At 45.0% G+C, this 25,307-nt stretch overlaps 1 protein-coding gene across 1 annotated transcript; it reads right to left on the reverse strand.

The window, feature by feature from the left end:
- Positions 1 to 22,131: 22,131 nt before the first annotated feature.
- CCN1 (cellular communication network factor 1) lies at positions 22,132 to 25,037 on the reverse strand. The gene is made up of 5 exons (XM_081490021.1): positions 24,759 to 25,037; positions 24,242 to 24,455; positions 23,534 to 23,890; positions 23,197 to 23,408; positions 22,132 to 23,084 (listed from the first exon to the last, which is right to left on the reverse strand). Exons 1-5 carry the CDS (start codon positions 24,819 to 24,821, stop codon positions 22,782 to 22,784), a joined length of 1,149 nt encoding a protein of 382 aa, XP_081346147.1. The 5' UTR covers positions 24,822 to 25,037; the 3' UTR covers positions 22,132 to 22,781.
- Between the last annotated feature and the right edge of the window lie 270 nt (positions 25,038 to 25,307).

Here is a 25,307-nt window from a genome sequence, read left to right on the forward strand (position 1 = left end):
CTGAACTGTGCAAAGGCTGAGCCTTGCAATAGAAGGCCTATGTGGGGAGAAGGAATGCATTCAACCCAGGCAAGAAGCACAGTATTATTCTGGTAAAACAGAGTCTGCCACAGGGCACAGCTTTGCCTCCTCTTCTTTTGCTGGACCCAGTGCAGGCAGCATGTGGTGCTTGGGAAAGGCCTTTCTGGAAGGGCAAACCACAAGAATGCAGTCCTGCATGTTGCCTCCTGAACCAACCAGGGCAGCAATGATTGGCCCTACATGAACGTGCTGATTGGTCCTAACGAATAACAACTCATATCTGGGAATAGATACTCCTGTCATTGCCAGGCTAGGGGTGGGGATGAGGATGGGGACAGATTTGCCAGTTTGGGATTTCAAGTTCATACGTGGCCAACACAGATTGGACAGTGTGTCCAGCCTTTCCCTGTTGGTACCTTGTTCCTGCCCTGTATATACAATTCCTTTGCCAAACTGGTATTTTGTCCTGAGTCTTAGGGTGCAAGAGAGCAAACAAACAGATGGAATACATTAACTCCATCTCTTTTCTTACGCCCTTTGCCGATATTAGTTAAAGCTGCTCAGCTCTTTACTTGGAAGTAGTTTTGACACCACTTTCAAAGTAACATTTTCAAAGGGAATACAGACCAGTGCTTTGTCATGATTTCTCATGTACAGGGAATCTGAGATTTGAGTTCCTTGCTGAGTGAATGAGGGCTCCAAAAGCTTGTCTTACTGAGCTGTGGCTGTAAAGATGCTGATCAGAAAGGAAGGCTGCTGCTCCTCCTTCCCCTCTGCTCATGCCCACATAAGCCCTCTCAATACCAGGCTGCTGGTTTTCATCACAAGCTGCATCTGGTGGTGAATTTCAGCTATTTGGGAACTCCTTCAGGCATTTACCATGCCATTTAGAGAAAGGCCAATGTTGTGAGGCTGAGACTGAGCAAAACATCCGACAGGCAGGGATGGTCTCATCGGCAGCATCAAGGGTCTTAATTTATTCAGAGATTTGTTAAATATCAGCTGAAAGTCAGTGACATTGATGGATCTCATCAGCATAGTGGTGAACAAAACGAGCCCTTCACCAGAGGATATGCAGTAGGATTTTTTTTTGTAAAAATTACATAAACTGGCAAACCTGATCTAGTCTGTTAAGATGTCAGGAGAGTGACTACCCTTGAGGAGGGGATGGGCTGTGCCTGGAGAGGAACCAGAGAGAGACTTGGAGGGACTGATAATGTTACGTTTCTTGATCAGAGTGCTAGTTATATGGATGTGTTCAGTTTGTGAACACTTATTCAGCTGGACTCTTACAATATGTGCACTTCCCTTTATGTATATTATATTTCAGTTTAAAAAAGTTACTGAGAGGCTATTCTATGTACAGAGACATGGAATGATCTCCAAGTTAAATGGGAAATGCAAGAGACAGAACAGTATGTAGAATATGCAATGACTGGTATAAAAAGTAGATGTGGGCACATAATTCTATATGCATCTCTCGGAGAAGGCACTGGCAACCCACTCCAGTGTTCTTGCCTGGAGAATCCCAGGGACAGAGGAGCCTGGTGGGCTGCCGTCTATGAGGTCGCACAGAGTCGGACACGACTGACGCGACTTAGCAGCAGTAGCAGCAGCAAAGCATTTCTGGGTCCTGAGAAGAATGATTGCCCCAGGGGTGCCTGGAGAAAGAGGTGGGAGAAGAACTTGCTTTGTATTCTATGTCCTTTTGTACCTTTTGTATTTCATATCATGTGCTCAAATATTTTATTCAATAAAATTATTCATTAAAATATCAGTTAAAGAAGACATTATGCAAAGTGAAATAAGCCACAGAAGGACAAATACTGTGTGAGTCCACTTACATGAGGTACCTTGTTGTTGTTTAGTTGCTAAGGTTTGTCTGACTCCATGGACTGTAGCCTGCTAGGCTCCTCTGTCCATGAGATTTCCCAGGCAAGAATACTGGGGTGGGTTGCCATTTCTTTTTCAAGGGGATCTTCCTGATCCAGGAATCGAACTGGTATCTCCTGCTTGGCAGGTGGATTCTTTACCACTGAGCCACCTGGGAAGCCCTAGAAGTACCTGAAGTATTCAAATTCATGGAGACAGAAAATATAATGGTGTTTGCCAGGGGCTGGAAGGAAGAGGGGATGGAGAGTTTTTGTTTAATAAGTGGGTGTGGAGTTTCAGCTTAGGAAGATGACAAACGTTCCTGAGATGGATGGTGGTGGTTGCACAACAATGGGAATGTACCTAATGCCACTGAACTGTACACGCAAAAATGATTAAAATGCTAAGTTTTGTTATGTATATTTTGCCACAACAAATAAAATATATTTGCTAAGGTTAAAGTCATTATAAGATTAAGAGAGGGGACTTCCCTGGTGGTCCAGTGGCTAAAATGCTGCGTTCCCAATGCAGGGGGCCTGCATTCGGGGGCCTGGGTTCGATTCCTGGTTGGGGATGTAAGATCCCACATGCTGCAGCTAAAACAAACGAAAAAAGATCCTGCGTGCTGCAACTACAACCCGGTGCAGCCAGATAAATAAATAAAGTATAAAAAAAAATATTAAGGGAAATGTATATTTGCTAGCTCTGTCATTTGCAAGCTGTGTGACCTAAGGAAGTCAGTTAACCTCCCTGTGTCTCCATTTCTTTGTTTCCTCATCTGTAAAGTGGGATAGTATTAGTACCTATCTTATGGGATTGTTGTAAGAATTAAATGAAAGAGTACATGAAAGCTTAGAATAGGCCTTGGAACAAATGTGCTCAAGAAATGTTACTTATCATTTTTGCAGACCCCTAGCTATAATACCACTGCATTTATATTTTGTGAAAAGAATCTATACACTTGTATGAGAGTGTATGTGTGTGTGTGTGTGTATATGCAACTAATGTACTCACTCATGCATCCATTATATATTTATCAAATACCTTCTGTGCATCAGACATTGTGCTACAGGTTGGGCAGACAGTGGTGAGCCTGGATTGTTGGGGTAGAGAATGGTGGTGACCGTGAGGTTCCTGTTTAAATAGAGATGTTTCAGGCTGCCTCTCTGAGACGGTGACAGTCCTAAGTAGATCGTGAGTCCTGAAGGGGCTAGCCACAAAAACTGGAAGAGCTTTCCTGACAAAAGAAGCATAATGCTGCAAGATCCCAAGTTTGAAGGCTCTTTGTGCATGACTTAAGAAAAGGAGTAGTGTGAGAGGTGGCTGGAATGTACATAGAAAATTCTAGAAAGATAGGGAAGGAACTGTTCAGAGTGGTTTCTGCTAAGGAGTGGGACTCAGGAGGTGTGTGGAGGAGGGTATGTAGTGGAGAAAAGGAATTTCACTTTTTACCTCATTCCCTTCTACACAGTTTGAATTACGTGACATAGCATGTATCAGACTATTAGGGGGGAAAGCTGGTTAATAAAAAATTGAGGAATTTTCATGATTAATAGTAAGGAATCTAATAACCTTTCCTTCTTTCAAGAATCACCTCATCTCAACTCTCCTCTCAATTACTTTCCATGCATCAAGAGAGTAATGTCATTGGTCTAAAGTGGCCTTCTCCTATAGTATTCAGCCATCTCTTTTTGAGCCGCTAATAATTTTTTTCAATTCCTTCAGTGAAACTCTTTAATCTTCTCTGCCTCTGGAACTATTTTTACTTTTTTTTTTTTTAAGGACCTTTCAGATTCATGTAGGATTCTTACTTTGTGGTCACTGCAATGCAATGGCAGATGCACCCAGAGGCAGGTGCTCAACCTTTTGGCCACTTGAAGCAGGAGGGGAGGGGGGATGAGGACGGAGGGGCTGAGGGAGCAGGAAGAAATAAAGCAGTGGGCCTGCCAAATGAGTCCCAGAGGCTCTCTGGGGCTGCATGCGTCCCTTTCTGTACCTCTGCCAGGGTGCTCAGCACCTTGTCTAAGTTGGGCAGGAGTGAGAGCTTCTCTGTAGACTGAGTATTCAGAAAGGCAGAAAGGTTTGCCTTAGCCAAGCAGAATTCCAGCAGTGCTAAGACCGCTTAGACTCAAACCTGTGAGTCAAGATAATTGACGATGTGTTCTAGGATGCAGTGGTGTGGATGGGAGTTTTGACCTGGAAGTCTCCTGGCATCCTCCAAAGTGAGCTGAAGTCAGAAAGGAGGAAAACAGAGCATCTGATCCATTCCTGGCTTGCCTGTCTTGCTGATAATGTCATTGACTACATGGCAACAGGAGAAATAAGGTGAATAATACCAACTTGGAAACTTGCAGTGGGCTCTTTGTCTGCTCAGCCCAAGTCCTAAATGTCTTTTCTGTTTCCCTTTTGTTTTTTCTCTGGATGTTTTGATACCTATTTCCCATCCAGAAGAAGGACTTTAGTTACAACTTTGTCTTTGGCATCTGGTCAGAGGCAAACAGTTGAGTTTCTTCTCTTGGCACTGCCCTTCCCACTGTGTGCTACTTCCCAAGTCCTCCTCGGCCAGACCACTGCAGACACCACAGGGGGAGGTTCTCCTTTCAGGTGTAACCCATGCAGTCTTATTCCAGGAAGACTCCCTCTCTCCCCATCACTCTGTGTTTAGAAAACTCACTCTTTGCCAACTATGAGTAATGATATTAGTAATAAACCAGTATTTACTGAGTGTTTATTATGTATCAGGCAGTATTCTGAGTGTTTTACATGGATTAACTCATTTCATCTTTATCATGCCTCTCTAGAGTGCAGGTGTGCATGCTAAGTCGCTCCAGTCATGTCCAACTCTTTGAGACCCTATGGACCGTAGCCTTCCAGGCTCCTCTGTCTACAGGATTCTCTAGGCAAGAATACTGGAGTGGGTTGCCATGCCCTCCTCCAGGGGATCTTTTCGACCCAGCGACTGAACCCACATCTCCTGCATTGCAGGTGGTCTCTTTACTGACTGAGCCACCAGGGAAGCCTGACTCTCTACAGTAGGTGTAGAGAGGCTGTTGAAGAAACTAAGGCTGGAGAGAGTCTGGCTTCCACAGCTTTCCTTTCTACTGGGGTCTCTGCTCCGAGTCAGCCAGCAGTTCCCTGCACACATCGACAGCCCCTGCCAAAGGGGCCTGGCTCTTGGTGAATAATCTCTCCTTGATCTCCTTCACTCCTCATCTACTTTCACATACTGAGCAAAAAAATGTGTCCCTGGATTCCTCCTGCCAGCTCCATCTGTGAGGCATGTGAGCCGATGTTTGAATAAGAATGACTAAAGGGGGAAGCGCTTTTATGAACTTCAGACTGTGAACTCAAGGAAGAGAGTGAGTCAGGCCTCCACATTCTTGAAATACTTTCAGGAGGCTCAGTGACTTCAGACAATAAGAACCTGAGGCAGAGCTCTCCAGACCTCCTTGGGAGGCCTCCCACGAGGAAGAATGCAAGGGCAGCCCCTGGGCACCTGGTTCCTGTACACGGTGCTGTGTGGGGTTGAAGGCCGCGGCCAGGCATAGTAGCCGCTGACTACCAAGGGCCACTGTGCTTCTGCCCAAGCTAGATGCTCAGCCTAGAATGCCTTCCCACTTGTCTTCCGGGGCTCAGAGGCTGTGTCTCCTCCTTGGGCTGCTCCAGTCAGAAGCAGAGGCTCTGTGCCCTGCCTCCACAGGGCTTTGTGCCTGCCTCTCTCACCCCCAAACTCCGGGCTCCTAGAGAAACGTGCTGGCTTACACCTTACACAATACACTCCTTACACCTATTGAAGTTGGCAACAGCTCCGGGGTGGAGGGGAAATCCTGTCCAGGGAGGTGGGCAATGTGGGTTCTGGTCCTATCTCTGGCCTTGGCTATGCTGCATAACCTCCCATTCCTGGGGAATTAAAATGATTTGTTTTATATGCATTACCATGTGTAAAATGGATAGCTAATGGGAAGTTGCTATATAATACAGGGAGCTCAGCCTGGTGCTCTGTGACAGCTTAGAAGTGTGGGAGGGAGGTTCAAGAGGCGGGGGACATATGTATACTCTTATGGTTGATTCACGTTGTTGTATGACAGAAATCAATGTAACATTGAAAAGCAATTATCCTCCAATTAAAAATTAATTTAAAAAGAAAAAGGAAAAAAGAAAAGGTGCATGAGGAAATTTTAAATGGTGGTGGATATTTTTATTATCATGATTGTGGTGATGGTTTCATGGGTGTATGTACATTTGTAATATGTGTAGCTTCCAATATTTCAATCATACCTCAATAAAGCTATTTAAGAAATACTGCAAAAAATAAATAAATAATTTGTTTTGATCTGCTTCTCCCACAGATGTGACCTCCCAAAGGTCAGGGACATAGACTCCCAGACAGTAGTCTCAGCAAGGAGTAGCACACCTACATTAAATAAGCTTAAATAATCATGGATGAGTCTTTCTCCTAGTCTCATACCTCCATCACCCCTTTCCTTGCCAACTTTAGCCCCATAGGCCAACTGGTGCCTCCATCCAAAAAAGGAGAGGATCATTCACCAAATCAAAAAAAGATGCTTTTTTGTGCATGTATTGCAGGGTCAGAGTGAATCAGAGGCTGCATACGGCTGAGTTCTGGCACCACAAGGGTGAATGGTGAAGAATGACTCTCATTCCAGATGAACCTCACATTACAGCAGGAATCCTTCCCAGATCTTTGAGCAAGGAAGGAATGAAAGGTTGTACTCAGGGCCCACTTTGTAGATGGAAAAGCTGAAAGCAGAATCACAGACAAGTGAATTCTCCAACAACTGCAATCACTTTCCAAAATGAGTAGTAAGTGAAGGATGGAACGAGGACACGAGACTAACTAGGCTGTGAGTTATTGGTCTGAAGGCCAAAATTTAGTGTTCCAGTCCCTAGACTCTCTGGGAAATGTGCTTTCCGTGGGTCCACCCAATACACTGGTTAAAGCTATTGAAATCAGCAACAGCACCCAGTGCCAAGGAAAAAAACCTGCCCTAGAGGTAGGAGGGACTTCCCTGCTGGCTCAGATGGTAAAGAATCTGAGTTCTTTTGAACACAAAAGACCCGGGTTCAATCCCTGGGTCAGGAAGATTGCCTGGAGGAGGGCATGACAACCCACTCCAGTATTCTTGCCTGGAGAATCCCATGGACAGAGGATCCTGGCAGGCTATGGTCCATGAGGTCACTAAGAGTCGGACATGACTGAAGTGACTTAACATTCACAGAAGTAGGAGAGGTAGCTTGTATCCCCATCTCTACACTAATGAAGTCAGGGACTTGGCCATGTCACGTAACCCCCATGTCACCTCACCTGTGATGTGGAGAGGTTGGGCTGGTGAAGAGGTTGGCTGAGGGTCTATGGCTCCTGCCCATGTCTCCTGCTCTCCCATGTCTCCTGCTCTCCCATGTCACCTACACAAGCATTTCTCCAGTGAGCAATCTGGCATTTGCCCCAGCCTCTACTTTTACAGGTAACAGGGCTGTCACCCAGTAGCCCCATCCTCCACAACAGAAAGGAGGGAGTGTGGGTAGGTGCAGATACATATTGGCACATGTTTAGCCAGGCAAATGGGATTTTTATTAGCTAAATGAGTTTAAAATTTTAAAATGAGGTTGTAGGTTGCACAGGGGAGGTCCCCTTCCCCCATCCCATCCTCACCTCCATTCTTGCCCATTGGCCCATCCCCACCACCCACCCTTGCCTACTGGTGGCCTCTCTGTCATTCTGGCCACCAGTGGAAGCTGCCTAAGGACACTTAGTTCTGCCATCCTAGTCAGAGCAGCCCAGGTTCACCTTGCTGCACCTGCCAGATGTCTTCTGCAATCTCCCAGGTAGTTAATGATCTCCCTCCATGGGCAGAAGAGCCCTTTAATAATTTACCAGAGTAGATAAAGAAAAAAGCATAGTTCTCTACTTGGAGGCAAATTAGACTGGGAATTCAGACAGTAGGGATGGAGTTAAGATTGACTTCAAGTTCAGACTGAGCTATTTTTGTATAGCAATCCTCCCTTACAGCTATGTTTATAAAGTCTTATAAGAACCTTCATCCAGATATTTAAACATCCCAGCTCTACTGTATGACCAGCATTTGGGGGCTCCTTCACTGCTTATAGGAATTAGCTATGTAAAACAAAAGAAACCAAAATATCCCAGGACAAAATGAGATTGAAACATTTAAAGAACTCCAGAGAAAGAAAAGTTACTTTGCATCATCTGACTTCTTGAGTTCCTTATTAAAATTTGGAAAACAACTGTATATTTCTTTGAGCTAAAAGCACAAATTCCAAGAGAGAGCAGTGTGGTTCAGTAATTAAAAACAAAACAAACAAACACAAACATTCTTTGGATTAGAGATCTAGGTTGAAATCCTGCCTTTCAACTAATTGGGAGACTTTGAGGAATTTATTGAGGTTCTCTGAATCTCACCCATCTCTAAAATGGAGTAATTCTGTCCTTCAGATTATTTTCATGAGTCATAAATATGTGAAGAACAACCTGGCACACAGTAGACAATAAATGATGCATCTTCCTCCTCACCTCCCTCATCATCCACAAAATTTGGATTTTGAAAAAAAATGAGAAAAAAAATACTCCCTCTCAAATGTGTGACAGTGAAGTTTAATAAGGGTAAACATGGTAAACTGTAACGTTGATGGCCCCTAATGAACCACACCTCTTGCCATCCATGACCTTGTGCAGTGCCCTCCCACCTTGACTCTGTGATCATGTGACTTGTTTTGACCAATGAGGCATCAGGGAGTGTGCCATACTCAAGAGGTTTAATAGGTACTTGTACAGTGGGGCTTGTCTACCTGGAACACCCCCTCTCAGAAGCCAGCTCCATGGCTGTAAAGCAGCTCAGACTAGACTATAGATGATGAGAAGCCACAAGAAGGGAAACCCTGGGGGCTGAGGGGTCGTCTCAGACATCCAGTTCACAGCCAGGCTCCTAACTGAATGAGGAATTACAGGAGTAACCACCCAGCTAAACCCAGTCAACCAACAAAACTGTGACAAATTATGTCATTGTTGTTTTAAGTGGCCAAATTTTGGAAGGGTTTTTTACACAAATGTCAAGTCCTAAATTTACATTAAGGTCAACAGTACAAGTAGAATTGGCAGATGATCCTTACAGAATGTCACAAGAATTAGACCACAGGATTTCAGTTAACCATAAGCATTGACATATCGCTAAGAAACTAAATGCAAGCTCAGCCTGCTTTCATGAAACAAATGAACTGGTTGATAGACCATACAGTTATTAAGTGCCTGCTGGTTACCAGGCTTTGTGTCAGGGTCTGGAGATACAAAGAATTTAAGACTCTACTCTCCTGTACCATATTTTCTCTTGGATTCTGAAATTTATGCCTGTACTAGCACTGGGGCTGGGAAGACAAGAGAATTAGTGCTCACAGTTTAGTAGGGAAGGTAGGTATGTAAATAGAACACTTTAGGTCCCTTAAAGATGCAGATAGACTTGCTGAAGTCAGCACTCAGGGAAGATCTAGTGGACCACCAATCTACTGGCTCCCAAGATCTAACCCATCAGTATCTCATTTTTTACAGTGACCTTGACAAACTCAAGTATACCTGGAAGCAAGTAATCAGGAAATGAAGGCCTGAAGATCAGATCACGTAAGGAATCATTGTAGCCACCATAAATTCTTCTCCATGGATAAAAGAAACAGGGAGGAAAAGAAAGGCTGGCAGTGCAAGTAGGGATGAAGGTTGGAGCACAGACTTATTTAACTATGACATATGGAAGAGGATTAAATTCATTCTGAAAAGTGCCAGGAGGAGAAACATAAACAGGAGCTAAAAGTTACAGGGAAGTGAGTTTCAAATTAATATTCAGAAGAATGTCTAACACGTCTGGAGGATGAACTGCAGAAGGAGTTAGAGTGGGCACCACAGAGATTAGGGAGAAAGGCCTGGGTCGCCTCCTGCCGAGCAGGTGGGGAGGGGGTTCTGGCAGTAGGTAGAGCCAGGAGCTTCTAAGTCTCTCCTAAGTGTTCGGTCCTAGGATTCATCCCCAAAGTTCTGTCATTCTCATCCCGACTGGCTAGTATTCTGAAGTAGACCAGTCGACATCGGCCTGCCAGTAGTGAGTGAGAGGACTGTCCACAGATGGTGCAGAGCCCAGAGATTAAGGGAAGGAGAAGTCAAGGCTCAAAGACCCATAGCCGCTGCCTGAAGGCCTCTCACTACTCTTGAGCGGTCGTGAGAATTGTGTTTTCCGGGAATTATTTATTACGCCCTGGAGGCAGACTCAGAGGAGCAGGTCAGGCAAATTTGAGCCTGCAGATTTCGCAAGTGTGGACAGTTCAGGAAGGACGAGGGAAGAGGACTACACAAGCGAGAGGAAGTCATCTGGCATTCCTGATTAGGAATTCAGCTCTGTTCCAGCACCATTGTCAGGGCACCTAACTGGCTCTCTCCTGCTCCCCTCCCCCTCTAGCCTGTGAAACTATAAGGGAGAAGACCTTTCCAGGGGTGGGGGCACCATTTCCTGTCCCTGGGTCCGGCCGCACCCATGGTACCAGGATGAGAGAGAGGACTACAGAGTCGCAGGTTCGTGGGAAACAGCACATCTGGGAGGTCAAGTTTCGGATTCCCTGGAAACCTTGCAATTACGGCCAGGTCCAGGGCCATTTTCTGCTCCCTCACCAGCTCTGGGTGAGAATAAAGGGAGGGGCTGCAGAGAGCCCTCTAACCCTATCTTTCCCCGGGGCTTCTCAGGCTCTTGCTCACCTGTGCCTTTGCACAGGCTGTTCTCACAGCCCTGGTTTCCCTTTCTCGTTTCTCCTTTTCTATCAAGACCCAACTTCCAGGTTCTACCCCGTGTAAAAACCTTCCACAACTCTTTCAGGCCGAGACAGCCTGGAATCATCCAGCAAAGCTCACTGTAACTAGTTCTACCAGAGACGGTCTTGTTCACCTCTTTCTTCCTCAGAGGAGGGGGGCACAGAACCTGGAGCGTCTCAGATGCTCAGTTCACGCGGGTGGAACATGCGAAGTGCTTCCTTCTACACCAGCTGGCGTGGCGCATGCTCACTGACACTCTCTGATCGATGCAGGGCACATACCTGCATTATCGCTGTGGCCCATCTGTCTCAAGTTGGAATGCAGCTCTGGTCAGAAAGAACTTAATTCTAAAGTAAATGAACAAAGGAAACTGTGGTTTCCATCTGTTCCCTCCACTACGGGGAAGCCCTAGCATCTGGGGGAGGGGATTGGTCTAATGGCGGCCCGAGCAGACTAGGAACCCTCAAGGGAGAGAGGCCAGTCATGGCAAAAACACTTTAAGCCACTGACCCAGCACAAAGACTCCACTGTGGGGAAACTCAATATAAGGGTGTGCCTTGCTTGTCGGGAACTCGATACACAAAAATCCAAAGTCATAAAATAGATAAATCTGAGGTGGTTATTGACTTTACAAGAGGACTCACCAGCAATTCCTCTAAATAGCCAACTCCCACAGTCTACTTTACCTCCGATTTTATTTTCAAGAGTTTGATATTACACACCGGTTTCCAGGCGGAACATAAATAGTCCCCGGGGAGCCTGGTGTTGCAGTGTGTCTGGCCAGAAGCTTGTTGACCGAGCCTTAAGGTGAGCAGGCCTGGAGCTGCCCTAAGTGCTGGAGTAGGTGTGTTTCAGGAGACCCCTCCAAGCTCTCTGAGCTGACTCTTTCCAAAGGCAGGTGTGATAGGAAGAACCAGGCACAATCTAGACCGTCTGGCTCTGCCTGAGTAGACTGATTGATTGCTCAGGTGAACATGGGATTTGTATCAGCTACTCATTCATTCAGAAGTGTTTGCTACAGACTTTCTGTGTGTGACACTGTACTAGACACAGCAAAGCAGAGGAGATTGTAAGGGGTGTCCCTATTCTCTAGGAACTCACAGTCTAGTGGGAAAGACAAGCCCTGGATTTCACTGATTCTTAAAAGTACGTTTTCACCCTTTAAGAGTGCTGAAATCACAATGCATCTTACTGCAGATGGTGTGGATAGTTTAATTGGCTGAGTTTTTCTCAGTAGTATGTAAAAGGGTGATGTTACCTTGCAGTCATCAGCGTTTTAGGTGAAATAGGGTATATGTAAGTGCTAAGTGACAGTTTAATGCCACAGAACTCCAAGTGAGATTTAATGTTGGAAGGATAAAATTGGGCCCCTGTGTGAATATACCTTATGGGTTTCCTGTTGCAGAGAATGTGTGTCACAAGTTCAAAATAATATCCCTTGTCCACAGTTATCCAGGAATACTAGGCTGGAGTGGCCTTGCCCTTCCTCCATTCTGGGAGTGGGAGATGGTAGTGGCCATGCCCTGATTGATTGCCTTCCGTGTGGGTCCTGAGAAAACCAAAGGAGCCAAGCAGCAGGAGCAGGTCTGGGAGGCAGCCCTTCAGGAATGAGGAAATTAGTGTTTGATCTCTGACTTCTAGATGGCAAGTCCTCTGCCAGCTGGACCTTCCAAGAGCCAGCCCTGTGCCTGGCCAATAACAAACAAGAATATAAACAACAATTGTGTGTGTGTGGTATGTGTGCACATATAAACATACGTGTGCAGATAGATAGAAATATATGTACAGATATATGTCAAATGAATGAACTTCTGTTATGGAGGCCAAATTTTTATTACAAAAAAAAGTTCAATGTGACTGCTAGTCTTGACTTCTTGGCTCAAATTCAGAATGATTTCTTACAGTCCGTCTAATGTTACAGGGGATTTCTTCCCTATCTTTTTTTGGCCTCACCATTCCTCACCCAAAAAAACAGTGACTCCTGTTGAGGGTGCTGAACCATTGCCCTGTTCTATTTATTTAAATGTCTGTATTCCCATCTCATGCCAAGAGATCTGGTCTGTAACTTCTGCAAGTGTCAAGAGGATGTACAGCTTCTAGGCAGATGATAGTGAGAGTGACGGTGTAGGTTAAATACGTTCTTAAGATAGCTGGAATGGTCTAGACCAAGCCCATCAACCTAGTAGCACAGTCCAAACCATCTAACTTGGTTATCATTGATGTAGCCCGAAAAGTCTACGAGTGACTTTATAGTTCTTGCCCACACAGAATGTGAAGACACTTGACTGTTTCGTTATGCCTTTTCTTGACATTCACTTTGACTGTGAGTGCAATTATGAGAGTTCTGGAAGAATAGATGAGGTTTCAGGAGCCAGTGTGGAGTTGCCCCTGTGGCCTTTTGTTTACATGTCACACACTGTGGACTTTAAGATCCTGGATGAGAAAGCTGTGTGCAGCTAGCAAGAAGCATCACTTGCAGGAAGAACTGGAAGCCATTAATGGGCTGGCCTCCTGTGAGATTCTGACTGTGGCACAAAAACACGAGGGTCAGGTGGCAGCGACCAAGTCATCCAGACCACTTCTCTCTGGGCTTTTTGTGTTCGCACCTGGGTCCAAGTAGTCACAAGGGCCTCCTCGGGTGACCTACCAGTGTGTCAGGCCTAGACTGGATCCTGTCAGTCTGAGGTCAGCCTGTCATATTCAGGCTGTCATGTGAGAGAAGCAGACTGATTTTCAGCTTGTATCTGGTGGTGGCAATGCTACTTCACCCTCTGCAGGATGGCAGCTCTTATTACTGTGGTGGTGGGGGATTTCCAAAGGTAATTCCATAGAAGGGTCCGGCCTGTCCCCATCACCAGGTCAGGTCTTCTGTAAGTCCCTGCTGAAGGCTGCTTTTCTTCTTATCCATTGCAAAAACCGAGATGCAAAATACTTTGCTGGCTTTGATAGCATTCCCAGGCTTCAAATATTTCCCCCTCCCCCCCTAGTTTTGGAAGTAATTCCAAATTGCAAACTCCTATTCATGCCTCAAGACCCAGTTCAGATGTTTTGTCCTCTGTGAAGTTTTCTCTGACTACCCTTTGTGCTCTCACAGTCCTAGGTTCTCCAATGCTGTTACTATGCACCATAATTATTTGTATACATTGCTACCTCTGCTAGATACGACATCCTTGTGGCCAGGGACAATGTCTCATTATTTCATCTGTTACCCATGTCTTGATATGTGGCCTGTCAAGTACTACATACTCAGTAAATGTTCGGTAAATGAATGGACATATTGTATTTCTGCCAAATATTTGTTTGTTGGTTCATTCACTCATTTTTAGGAGTACTTTCTTCTCCTTTGGATATGGTTATCTTTGTGTTATTTATAAAATCAATAGGCCTCAAAAAGGGCCAAGTGTAAAGTCATCAGTTGGATGATTTTGGGCTTCGCTGATGCCTCAGTGGTAAAGAATCTTCCTCCCAATGCAGGAAATGTGGTTTCAATCCCTGGGTTAGGAAGATCCCCAGGAGGAGGACATCTGCTTCAATATTCTTGCCTGGATAATCCCATGGACAGAGGAGCTTGGCGGCTATAGTCCATGGTGTTGCAAAAAAGTCAATTACAACTTAGTGGCTAAGCAACAACACCAAGGATGATTTTAGCTGTAACAGTTGGTTTAATAAAAAAATAGCTTGAACAATAGGAGGTTTCTTATCATACTAAACAAGAGGTATGGATGTCAAAGGGGCTGAGGGTCGGGTGACTCGACAGCTCAGTGATCTCTTCAGAGACCCAGGGGCCTCCTACGTTCTGTTCTGCCATCTTTAATGTGTCAGTGACACTTCTCCCTGAGCTCCAGAGAGGTGACGTCCAGCAAAGAAGAAACGCTCTCCTCTTCTAGTTTCTTTTTATTATCAGAGAAATCCTTTCTCAGAAGATCCTCTACCACCCTCCCCCAGGAGATATTTTCTGGAATGTCACTGATCAGGATTAAATCATAGCCCATCATGGATAAGGAAATGAGACCATTATGGTGGCTGAAGCCAGCCCTGATGCAATCCCTGGGGTTAGGGAGAGACAGGGGACTCCTTCCCTGCACATATGGAAGAGAGAACCCCTGAACAAAACTGGGGCTCTGCTAGCAAGGAGTCAAGGAAATGAAGTGTGGCTGTGAGGGGGGTATCTAACAGTGTCCCGTGCCAAGTACTTGAATAAATTGTGGCACATAAATAAAAGAGTGAAAGTCTTATGAACCCACTACAGTGGCTGAGGGACAACTACACACAACAACATGAAATGACTTTCAAGATATAAGAACTGTAAAACTCTGTATAGTCTAACCTTTTTGTTCATAATAATAATAATAATGAATACAAGGTTAGGCACATCCCAAACCTGTAAGTACAACATGCAGTATACACATAAAAGAGGCTGGATGTGGGGAACTGTGTGAAGGGGAGGGTTTGCTAGAGACCTTCATTTTTGACATTCTATATTTCTTATAATATTGAATTTGTATGAGTATGCCTTCTTTTGTTAAGAAAAAAAAAGCCAAATATTAAAAAGAGCACTTTAAAAGGCCAAGTATCATTTTGAATGCAAGAAGTCAATTAAAGACATGGGCTCCTTTCCAAGAGTAAACTAATTTGGAACGTGGGCGGGACCTCTCTGAAAGTTTTGCTCATGAGCCCAGAATTTAAACTCCTTCCATGAAAGAGCAACTTTTTTTTTTCAAAGTTAGCCAATCTGCTTCACAGAAGATACACATTTTTACAATGTTGAATCATTCTCTATTTGCTGAAGAAGGGCATCATCCTTGCTCTGGAATGCTGAGGATGCTGACTTGCCTATAGGAAATCCATTGGCGATCCAATCCCAGGAGCCACGTTGATACCAAGAGCCAGCCAAACATCCCTGTAACCCAAGAGCTTTCCTGCACCCCAAATGACTCTGTCAGGGATAAGCTCAGAGAATAAATCCTGGGGTCTGCCTTCTGCTCTGCTACTAACTGTAACTACTCAGAAAAGTCCTCAATCTCTCTGAAGTTCATTGAACACCTCTGAAAAATATTTATGTGACAGCACTTGAAGGAAGCATTTTTGAGTCATTAAAAAAGATTTCTAGAGCAAACCCCCTGGCTACCTGGAATGATTCTCCTGGGAAGGCTCTTTGGTTACTGTAAAAATAGATGGTTAAATTCAGCGGAGGTTCAGGATGCAGTGTATATCTTTGATCAACTTATCCGATGTCAGTCAAAAAATGTGACATGATATTGTAAATGGAATAGGTACACTTCTCCACAAAAATACACAGTCTGGAAAGGTAGAAGGAAGCTAGGGAATGGGGGCTTATTTACAGCCCCACAGAGATTTGAAATTAATGAAGTGGTCTCTATTTTTTCCTGGGCTTATAATGCAGAGTTTCCACACCTAAAATCATTTTTTGAAGCACTTTCATAGTAAAAGTGGTGCTCTGGTTGTGCCTTTTTTAGAAAGATCCTAGATTTTTAAAGATCATCTCTGCCTGCCCTTCAGTTCCATCAACTGCAGGAATACACACGTATCTCTTCTCCATCTAAGAGGGGAGGCTGCAACTCAGCTCCCACCCTGTGCAAACTAACTTGTAGAAACCATAGCCCACTCTTACCAGATCTATGAATATTTCAAAAGAAGCCATAAATATGGAAATATGAAAAAATTATCAATTTTCAAATATTGGCAACAAAGACCAGTTTTTATAAACTCTCTGCAGGCTGAACAAAACATATTTATTGTCCAATCCTATTTGAGTCATCAGCTCAGGACCTCTGGGCTTCCCAGGTGGCACTAGTGGTAAAGAACCCATCTGCCAATTGCAGGATACACGTGTTCAATCCCTGGGTTGGGAAGATCCCCTGGAGGAGAACATGGCAACCCACTGCAGTACTCTTGCCTGAAGAATCCCATGGACATAGGAGCCTGGCGGGCTACAGTCCATAGCGTCACGAAGAGTCGGACACGACTGAAGCGACTTAGCACACATGTGCTTAGGACCTCTGCTATAAGGCAAGGCAGGACAAGCTTGCTTTCTCTTCTTAATGAAGATCTGGAGGTTTGGGAAGCTCGCTCTCAAACTCCTTTGAATCTATTCTTAGTTGGTGCGCATTCATTGACAAAACTCTTTAAAGGACTTAAAATCTGGTGGGAACAGTTAAATAGCCACTCATAATGTGGTGGTGTTGCTACCATGGATTTGCCTGATGAGCCAATGGATGGAGCGCTTGTTTTCTTTCTGGTAGTGTGTGCAAGTAAGGGACTGTGTTTTACCACGTTTATGAAGATTTGGAGAAGAATTTTCTCCAGAGCTTTTATGAGAATCCTACATCCATTTCAGTTGAGGTGGATCCTGCTGGTTTGATGTGGAACTTGGGGTTAGTGTTCTAGAAATCTTCTTGAAGTGCCCCATACCTTTGGTCAATGAAAAATCAATGCTGGCGCCCCCCCCCATACATACCCAAGCACAGTGTCCGGCCTAGAGGGATCGTAGGCATATGTAGCAACAATTTTGCTTTTTCCTGACTGCTAAAATGCATTCCGTTTTAGAGAGAAGACATGAATTTCTTCTTCCCAAAAGACACAAGCACCGTGATGGTTAATTTTATGTGTTAACTTGGCTAGACTATGATGCTGGTTTGTTGGGTCGAACAAAAGTCTAGATGTTACCCTGATGGTATTTTTTAGATACAATTAATATTTAAAACAGTCAACTTTGATGTAGACTACTTTGGACTGGGTCTAGGTGGGGAGGGAAGGTCACTGAGAATGTAGCATTGATGCTGAGACCTGCATGACAGCAAAAAGTTCAGATCAGGGAGCAGGGCATTTGGGGCAGAGGAACACAGCTAGTGCAAAGGTCCTGAGGAGGAACTTACATGGCTTATTTCAGAGAGGAAGGGGCAAGTGGAGCACCATAAATTCCACTTACGGTGAGTAAATGAAAGAAGCAGGAATGTTCTCAGGAGCTGTGTGCCAAGTAAGGAGTTGAATCTTATTCCAAGAGCAATGGGAAGCCATCGAGCCTTTAAGTCAAGGACTGACCTGTTTCTGATTTACATTTTTAAAGAATTACTCCAGCTCCTGTAAGGAAAATGGATCACTGGTGGTCAAGATTGGAAACCAGTGATGTTTCAGTTAACTATTGCCATGTAACAAGCAACACTCAAAACTTAGGGCCTTAAATAATCATATTAGTTTGTTCATTATTTTATGGGTCAAGAATTCTGGGAAGGATTCAACAGGCAGCTCATCTCTGATTTACAAGACGTCAGCTTGTGAGGCAGTTGGGGCTGGAGGGTCTATTTCCAAGATGGTGTCTTCATACACATGTGGTACCCAAGGGCTCCCTGATATTCCTCTCTCTCCACATGGCATCTCATCCTCTCAAGCCTATCCCTGTGGCATGGGCTTCTCAGTCTTCTGGTCTCAGGGTATTTATAATTCTTTTATGGAAGCTCATTTTTGAAGAGAAAGGAAATAGGAGCTTCTAGCCAGTGCACCATTTGAAACTAGCCCCATATCACATGACTTCTTAGATATTCATTGGTCAAGGCGGTCAAAAAGCCTACCCAGCTCCTAGAGGGTGGAAAAGTAGACCCTATCTATTTTGGAGAGCAACAGGGTCACACTGCTGAAGAGCATGTGGGTTGGAAGACATGATTGCAGCCACCTTTGAAAAATACTGCATGCCACAAGTGAAGGGGCCATTCCAGTAATTCAGGCAAGAGATGATAATGCTTTAGATTTGGATGTTTGCACTAGACTAAGAAAGAGGTGGATTCAGAATAAACGAGCAGAATACATGAGAACTCTAAAGTACTAACAAATGCACCTGAGTACTTGTTTAATTGAATTTCACCTTATTAGATTACGTTGATAAGTGTTTCCCACCAGCAATAAAGTTACAAGTAAGTCTGTTCTATTCACAGGACACATGTATCACTGTCATGCATCACAATGTGCTTTGTCTCAAAGAATAAGCTTTTTAGGGCAGGGATTTAAAAAGGTCCAGATATTGGGGCTATATAGGGAGAGGAAAAATATGGACCCACAACCTGCAAGGTCCAGGGACTGTCACATCCTATAACCGGGAGGGCTTTAGCAAATAAAGAGGGCTTTATATTTTCAAAGGCTTCATGGAGATGAGTGCTTTTGCCCACAGACAAACGTGAACAGTTTTTGCTTCATACATTCAGTTGCTTGAGGAGGCAAAGATTTAAAGGTATGGGAGTCAATGTATTAAAGAGAATATATGAAAAAAAAATTTTTTGGTGACAAAAATGTGGGAAGTTCCATTTTAAAACAGGAGAGAAGAATCCAGAAACTCACCCAGGCTTACCCAGTAAATTAATGGCAGAGCTAGTGTAAAAGATAAAGACATGTCTCCCAATTTCTAGTCTGGGATTCTTTCTACAACATCATCTGCCATTCTGCCTAAAACACAGATTTATTCTGTACTGTGGTCCCACTGGACCCTTGCTATTGCTCAAGTGACTTTCAAATAGTGCCAGAAGGCAGGAGAAGAGGTTGTGAACATATAAAATCTGGTCACTGTACTGGTAAAATAACTAAAATATACTTTGCTAATTTTGATTCAGTTGCATCTCTTTACAGAGAGGATAGCACATGTGCTTATGTGAGAATCATCACCATGAGACTACTTATTGTGCTGCTTTGTTGTTCAATCACTAAGTCATGTCCAACTCTTTGTGACCCCATGGACTGCAGCATGCGAGGCTTTCTGTCCTTCATCATCTCCCGGAATTTGCTCAAATTCATGTCCATCGAGTCGGTGATGCTATCTAACCATCTCATCCTCTGCCACTTTCTTCTCCTTTTGCCTGCTAAATGTCCCAAAGAATATTTCTTAATATTCACTAAATTCCTAGGATTCTGGGATCACTTTATAACTCTTAAGGCTTACATCTCTATCAAAAACAAAACAAGAAAATAGCTCAAGAACATCAGAATCTTTTAGATTGGAAAGTGGTTGCAACATAAGATCTTTACCACGTGTGGTGGTGGTTTAGTCCACCCCATGGGCTGTAGCCTGCCAGGCTCCTCTGTCCTTGGGGTTCTCCAGGCAAGAATACTAGAATGGGTTGCCATTTCTTCTCCAGAGGATCTTCCTGACCCAAGGATTAAACCTGGGTCTCCTGCAGTTTCTTTACTGACTGAGCTATCAGGTAAACCCATGTGTAGAGGGTACAAATATGTTCTATTTCACATTTGCAATGCATGGCTTTTTATTTTGTTTTCTCAATATTTGAAGTAGGCAATGTTCCATTTTAGACCTAGATAAAACTGATATGTTCTAAATTGCATAATTTCATTCTCAATTACTTTTAATGTCTTCACGCTCACTCTTTTTCTATGGCCAAATCAAATATTTTGTGTCTATTAGCGTTTTCTAAAATTAATTAAGTACTCATTGAATCAGCACTTGTGTATCATTTAGTGTATTTCTTATGATAAGTTTAATGATCAAAGATCTAGCATTTTCCCATGCTAGATGTTTCACATTTGAACTTCAATGGACAAATACTGGGCTTCCCTGGCGGCTCAGATTGTAAAGAATCTGCCTGCAATACTGGAGAACTGGGTTCCATCCCTGGGTTGGGAAGACCCCCTGGAGGAGAGCATGGCAGCCCACTCCAGTATTCTTGCCTAGGGAATCCCCATGGATAGCGGAGCCTGGCGGGCTACAGTCCATGGGGTTGCGGAGAATCAGACACGACTGAGCGACTAAGCACAGCACAAGACAAATATTACCTCCCTACATACTTAACAGGTCTATAAAATATTGCTCCTTAATCTTCATGTAAGAAGCAATTTGCTGAGCTCTAATGTTGGAAGACAATACCAGGATTGGTGCCTGTGAATGCATACATTTTGCCTAGAGGTTCAGATGTCTGTTTAACAATATTGCACCAAAAATCCTCACAACTTGATTATGTTTTACATGTTCTGTTGCACTGACAAGTTTAACTGCATCTAAGACTGAGCCAAGTGGTGTTTAAATTTCCAACTATCTTAAAATTTGGATGCCTCAGGCAAGAAAAACTGACTACTCAGTAGGCAAAGTTTATAATATTTAAGGCAAGACATTGTCAGAGTCAAAGGAGTGAAGGCCTTTGTCCACAGATTTTGCTATCACATTTACTTGAAACGTTATGTATTTCAGTAAGGCTTTAAAACAGCTGCTCAGGCAGTGTTTTTCTGTAGGTCTTAATGGAGCATCAATATTAAACTATTTTGAAAACTCACAAGATCCCAGAAGCGGCTCCCCTTTTAAAGCACCTCTTGTTGCCTAAAGATTCAAGTACTCTCTTAACTAAGTGAAGACCGAAATATTTCACTATGGATTTGAACAGGAGCCAAGAAGCTTGATGAAAGGGAAACTTCTGCCTATAAAACGTTTATTGTCAGTGCTTTCTTAAGATGTGATTCTTCTAAAACTAGCTACCAGCATTTTCACAAACATTGACGCAGCCTCCCCAACCTCTCCTAGACCTACAATTCAGGTCCTTTTAGGAATGCACTGCATCTAGCCTCTGACCCTCTGGATAGCCAGTTCTATCTAACTGCTCCCTCCTGCCTCAATATATTGTATATTATAAAAAGGAAAGGGGGTGGGGTAGCATGGTCCTCATGCTATTGGAAAAGTACTTGAAATTCCTTGCATTCCTTTGCATTTAACAGCATGTTTACCTAATCATCGCCTTATTAGGATTAACACAAGTCAATGCTTCAAATTCATTCAATGAAAACAAACTGACTTCTGTAGATGTAAGATTTTTCTTCTCTGACCCCAACCATGGGTGAATTTTTGTCGTTCTCCCAGGTTTTAGGAATGATGCTAGAAAAATATGAACAGGTGACCTGATAACACATCATCCAACCATATTTAAATCTTGCCCATGGCTTTAGATGTGGGCAGCCTGAGTTATGGACTGTTTTCATTAAAGTTTCTCTCCTCTCTAAAGGGACCTGCACAGTTACCTAGTGATTAAAATGATAAATGACTCTACTATACCCACCTCAAAGAGCTTGGGTGATGGAGACCCTTACGCTTTGAATTCTTATGAAAATAAAGCGTTATTATTATTTAAATCACAAACGTAACTTCAGATTCCTTCTTGTGCTTTGTACAAGGGCTGGGGTTCAATATGTGTTTTTAAAACAGATTACTTTAAATGCCAAGGTTTTTCTCTACCAAATTTATAAAAGCAATCATTGTTAGATTTTTGTAAGTTAGTTCCCTGCTCTGTCCCAAGCACTAGAACAGTTCCTGGCTCACTCGGTAAATCTCGTTTCAGTGATTGAATGCATAAACTAGATTGTCCCCAATGGCTTTGAACATCCTCTAAAAATACCGAATGCCATACACTCAGATATTAGGTAAATATTTCTTTATTAAATGATTAATTCCATAAATAAATTCTTTTCACTGAATATAAAATTAAAATCATTTACAAATTATTCCAGTATTACATTTCCCCTCCCTCCCCGAAAGCTACATTTTGATAAATAAAAACATTCAGTCTTAAAACACCTGATTTCTGTTTGCAATTTAGAGTGCAGATAGCTGCCTCTCACGGACACTCACAGAGTGCCACCTTCAGAAAGGGACGGACCCCCTTCCCATTTACTTCTGTCAAAGGATGAAGGTTTCAACTGTCCAACTAATCTTAATTACCTTTTACAACTGTAAAACCAAAAGGAAAAAAGCCTAGAGAAAAATACGCTTACCAAATAATTTACAAACAGAAAACAGAACGTCATCGACACCACAAGCTCCAAAATGAAGCGGTAACGTGTGCTCCAATACTATGAAGCGAAGTATTCTCCAATCGCAGCTGCATTAGTGTCCATGTGCACCAGCACACGTGGCAGTTTCGAAATACCTTAATACTACTCAAGAATGAGCAATGCCTCCCTTCTACCGTAAGTCCCTTCACCCCGCCGCCCCCACCCATGCCTCCGTGATTCTGACACTCCTCTCTCCCCACTTTGTCCACCCTTGTGCTGGAAACCCAAGTCGCGTTTAGTCCCTAAACTTGTGAATGTCATTGAACAGCCTGTAGAAGGGGAAGGCGGCCTCGTTGGCATGCGGGCAGTTGTAGCTGCATCTGCAGGACTGTATCATCATGACGTTCTTGGAAAACATTTCGCCGTCTTCGCAGCGGAACCGCATCTTCACAGTCCGGGTCTGCTGAGGCGTGCAGCAGCGACCGTCCACGCAGGAACCACAGTACTTGGGCCGGTATTTCTTCACACTCGAACATCCAGCGTAAGTAAAGTGGACCGGTTCGGGGGATTTCTTGGTCTTGCTGCACTTCTTGCCCTTCTGTAAGAAAAGAGAAGGGAAGTTAGTGTTTTCTTTCTTGGAAGAGAAGTTCCCTTCTCACCCCGTCTACACCCAGGGGACCAGTCTACACCACAGCACAGCAGGCACTTACTTTCAGGCTGCTGTACACCGGCTGTCCACAAGGCCGCACTTCACAGATCCGGGTTTCTTTCACCAGGCGGCATTCAGGGTTGTCATTGGTAACGCGTGTGGAGATACCAGTTCCACAGGTCTTTGAGCACTGGGACCACGAAGTTGTTTGGACGATACATTTCTGGCCATGTGAAGAAGGGTTGTAAAGAATGCGAGGTTCCATTCCAAAAACTAGACAGACAAACAAGAGGGAAGAGTTCTCAGAGACACACCGACACAAACAAATTCAAGTTCTCATTTCTCTAAAGCTTCAGACTAGGCATAGGGTTCAGTGCAAGGTCGCAGTCTTAACTTACCGGGGAGCCGCTTCAGGAAGCCGCCTTTTCCAAATGCAATTAATTCATTGTTTCTCGTTAACTCCACCTCCGAGGCATCGAAGGCCAGCTCCTTGCCCAGGAGGCCCTCCCTGTCGTCCATAGGGTCCTTGGCACCGTCGTCGTCGCACACCCACTCCTCACAGCACTGCCCGGTAACTTTGACCAGCCGGGGGTTGGGGCAGCCCAAGTTGGGGAGAGAGAGTTCTTGGGGGCACAGAGGAATGCAGCCCACGGCGCCGTCGATACATGTGCACTGATGTTTACAGTTGGGCTGGAAACTTTCCCCATTCTGGTAGATTCTGGAGTTATATTCACAGGGTCTGCCCTCCGACTGAGCTGCAAAGAGCACCGAAAAAGAAAGGAAGGGGTGGATAAAGGTAAGATTCCGAACTACTGCCTGAAACTCATACATATTTTCTGCTGCTTAATTCAATTTATGGTAAAGTTTCCTACAATTCCCCGGAGACTCCAGACCAGAACAATAAGTTAGTCAGGAATCACTTTTCCGTATGCGCTTTTCGTTGGGCCCAGACACACTGAATTGCATTCCAGACTGCTGAAATCATGTGCCTTTCTGCCAAGCTACCAACAACAAAGCATCACCATACATGGTCTCAAAATTACTAAACTTCTGGACTTCGGGGACTATTCTTTTTTTTAAAAGGGGCCAAACCGCAAGCCTCTTACCTCTGCAGATCCCCTTCAGAGCGGTGGAGCTGGCGCCGAAGTTGCATTCCAGCCCCTTGGTGTGGTCGCAGGGCTGCGTTTTGCTGCAGTCCTCGTTGAGCTGCTTGGCGCAGACCTTACAGCAGCCGCAGGCGTCCCGAACCAACCCGACTCCTGGGGCGCACTTGGGAGCCTCCAGGGGGCAGTGGCAGGCGGCAGGGCAGGTGGAGAGAGCCTGGAAGGGGGTGAGGAAACGCGTGAGGCTCCGCGGGGTACGCAGGAGAGGCGCCCCAGGAAGGGACGCGGGTGTCTGACCCGGGCGGCAGGGGAGGGGGTTTCTGATCCCGTCCAGCCCGGCCGTCCCGGGCAGCGGCGAACGCCAGGAGACCCCCGGCAGGACTTCAGGGCGGGCTTCATGAAAGAGCTATCCCGAAACGCCCCCCGAAATTTGGAGTCTAGCTTTCCCGACCGCGGGTCGTCCGGGGAAAGGGGAAGGGGCTGTGAGAGCGGACGGGGAAGCGGTGGCCTAAGAACTCACCAGCCTGGCCAAGTGGAGAAGGGTGACGGCGAGGGCGAGCGTCCTGGCGGTGCGGGAGCTCATCGTGGCGCGCAGGAGTGGTCCGGACGAGCGCGGAGGCAAAGACGCCAACACACCAGAGTGCAGCGGCCGAGCCGGCTCGGCTGGGGTAGTGGGCCGGGCGGCGGGGAGGCGAGGGCCGGGCCGGCGAGCGGTTTGCGGGCGTCCTTCTCCCGAGATCCTGGCCGAGAAGTAGCGGAGGGCGCGGGTGCTGCTCGGGGGCGCTCTCGCTCGCGGTCTGCCCCAGCGCCCAGAGGCCGCCTTTTATACGGGCCGGTCGCGGCGCCGCGTGTTGCAGTGACGTCGGCTCTGTCTGTGCGTTCCAGAATTCTCAAACATCTCAGGAATGCTGGTTGGCGCGGGCTCCTGCCAAGCGCCTCCCCTGGCTCCATTGCACTTTTTTTTTTTGTCCTGGACCCGTCAAGAAAACAATCTTCCGTTTTTTCCACTTTAAATAACGACTTCTATTGGGGAGGGCTTTTCTTGGCGTGATGATGGTGATGGTGGTGG

Source organism: Giraffa tippelskirchi, chromosome 5 (assembly GCF_054371585.1).
Source record: "Giraffa tippelskirchi isolate mGirTip1 chromosome 5, T2T-mGirTip1v1.2.pri, whole genome shotgun sequence".
NCBI lineage: Eukaryota > Metazoa > Chordata > Mammalia > Artiodactyla > Giraffidae > Giraffa > Giraffa tippelskirchi.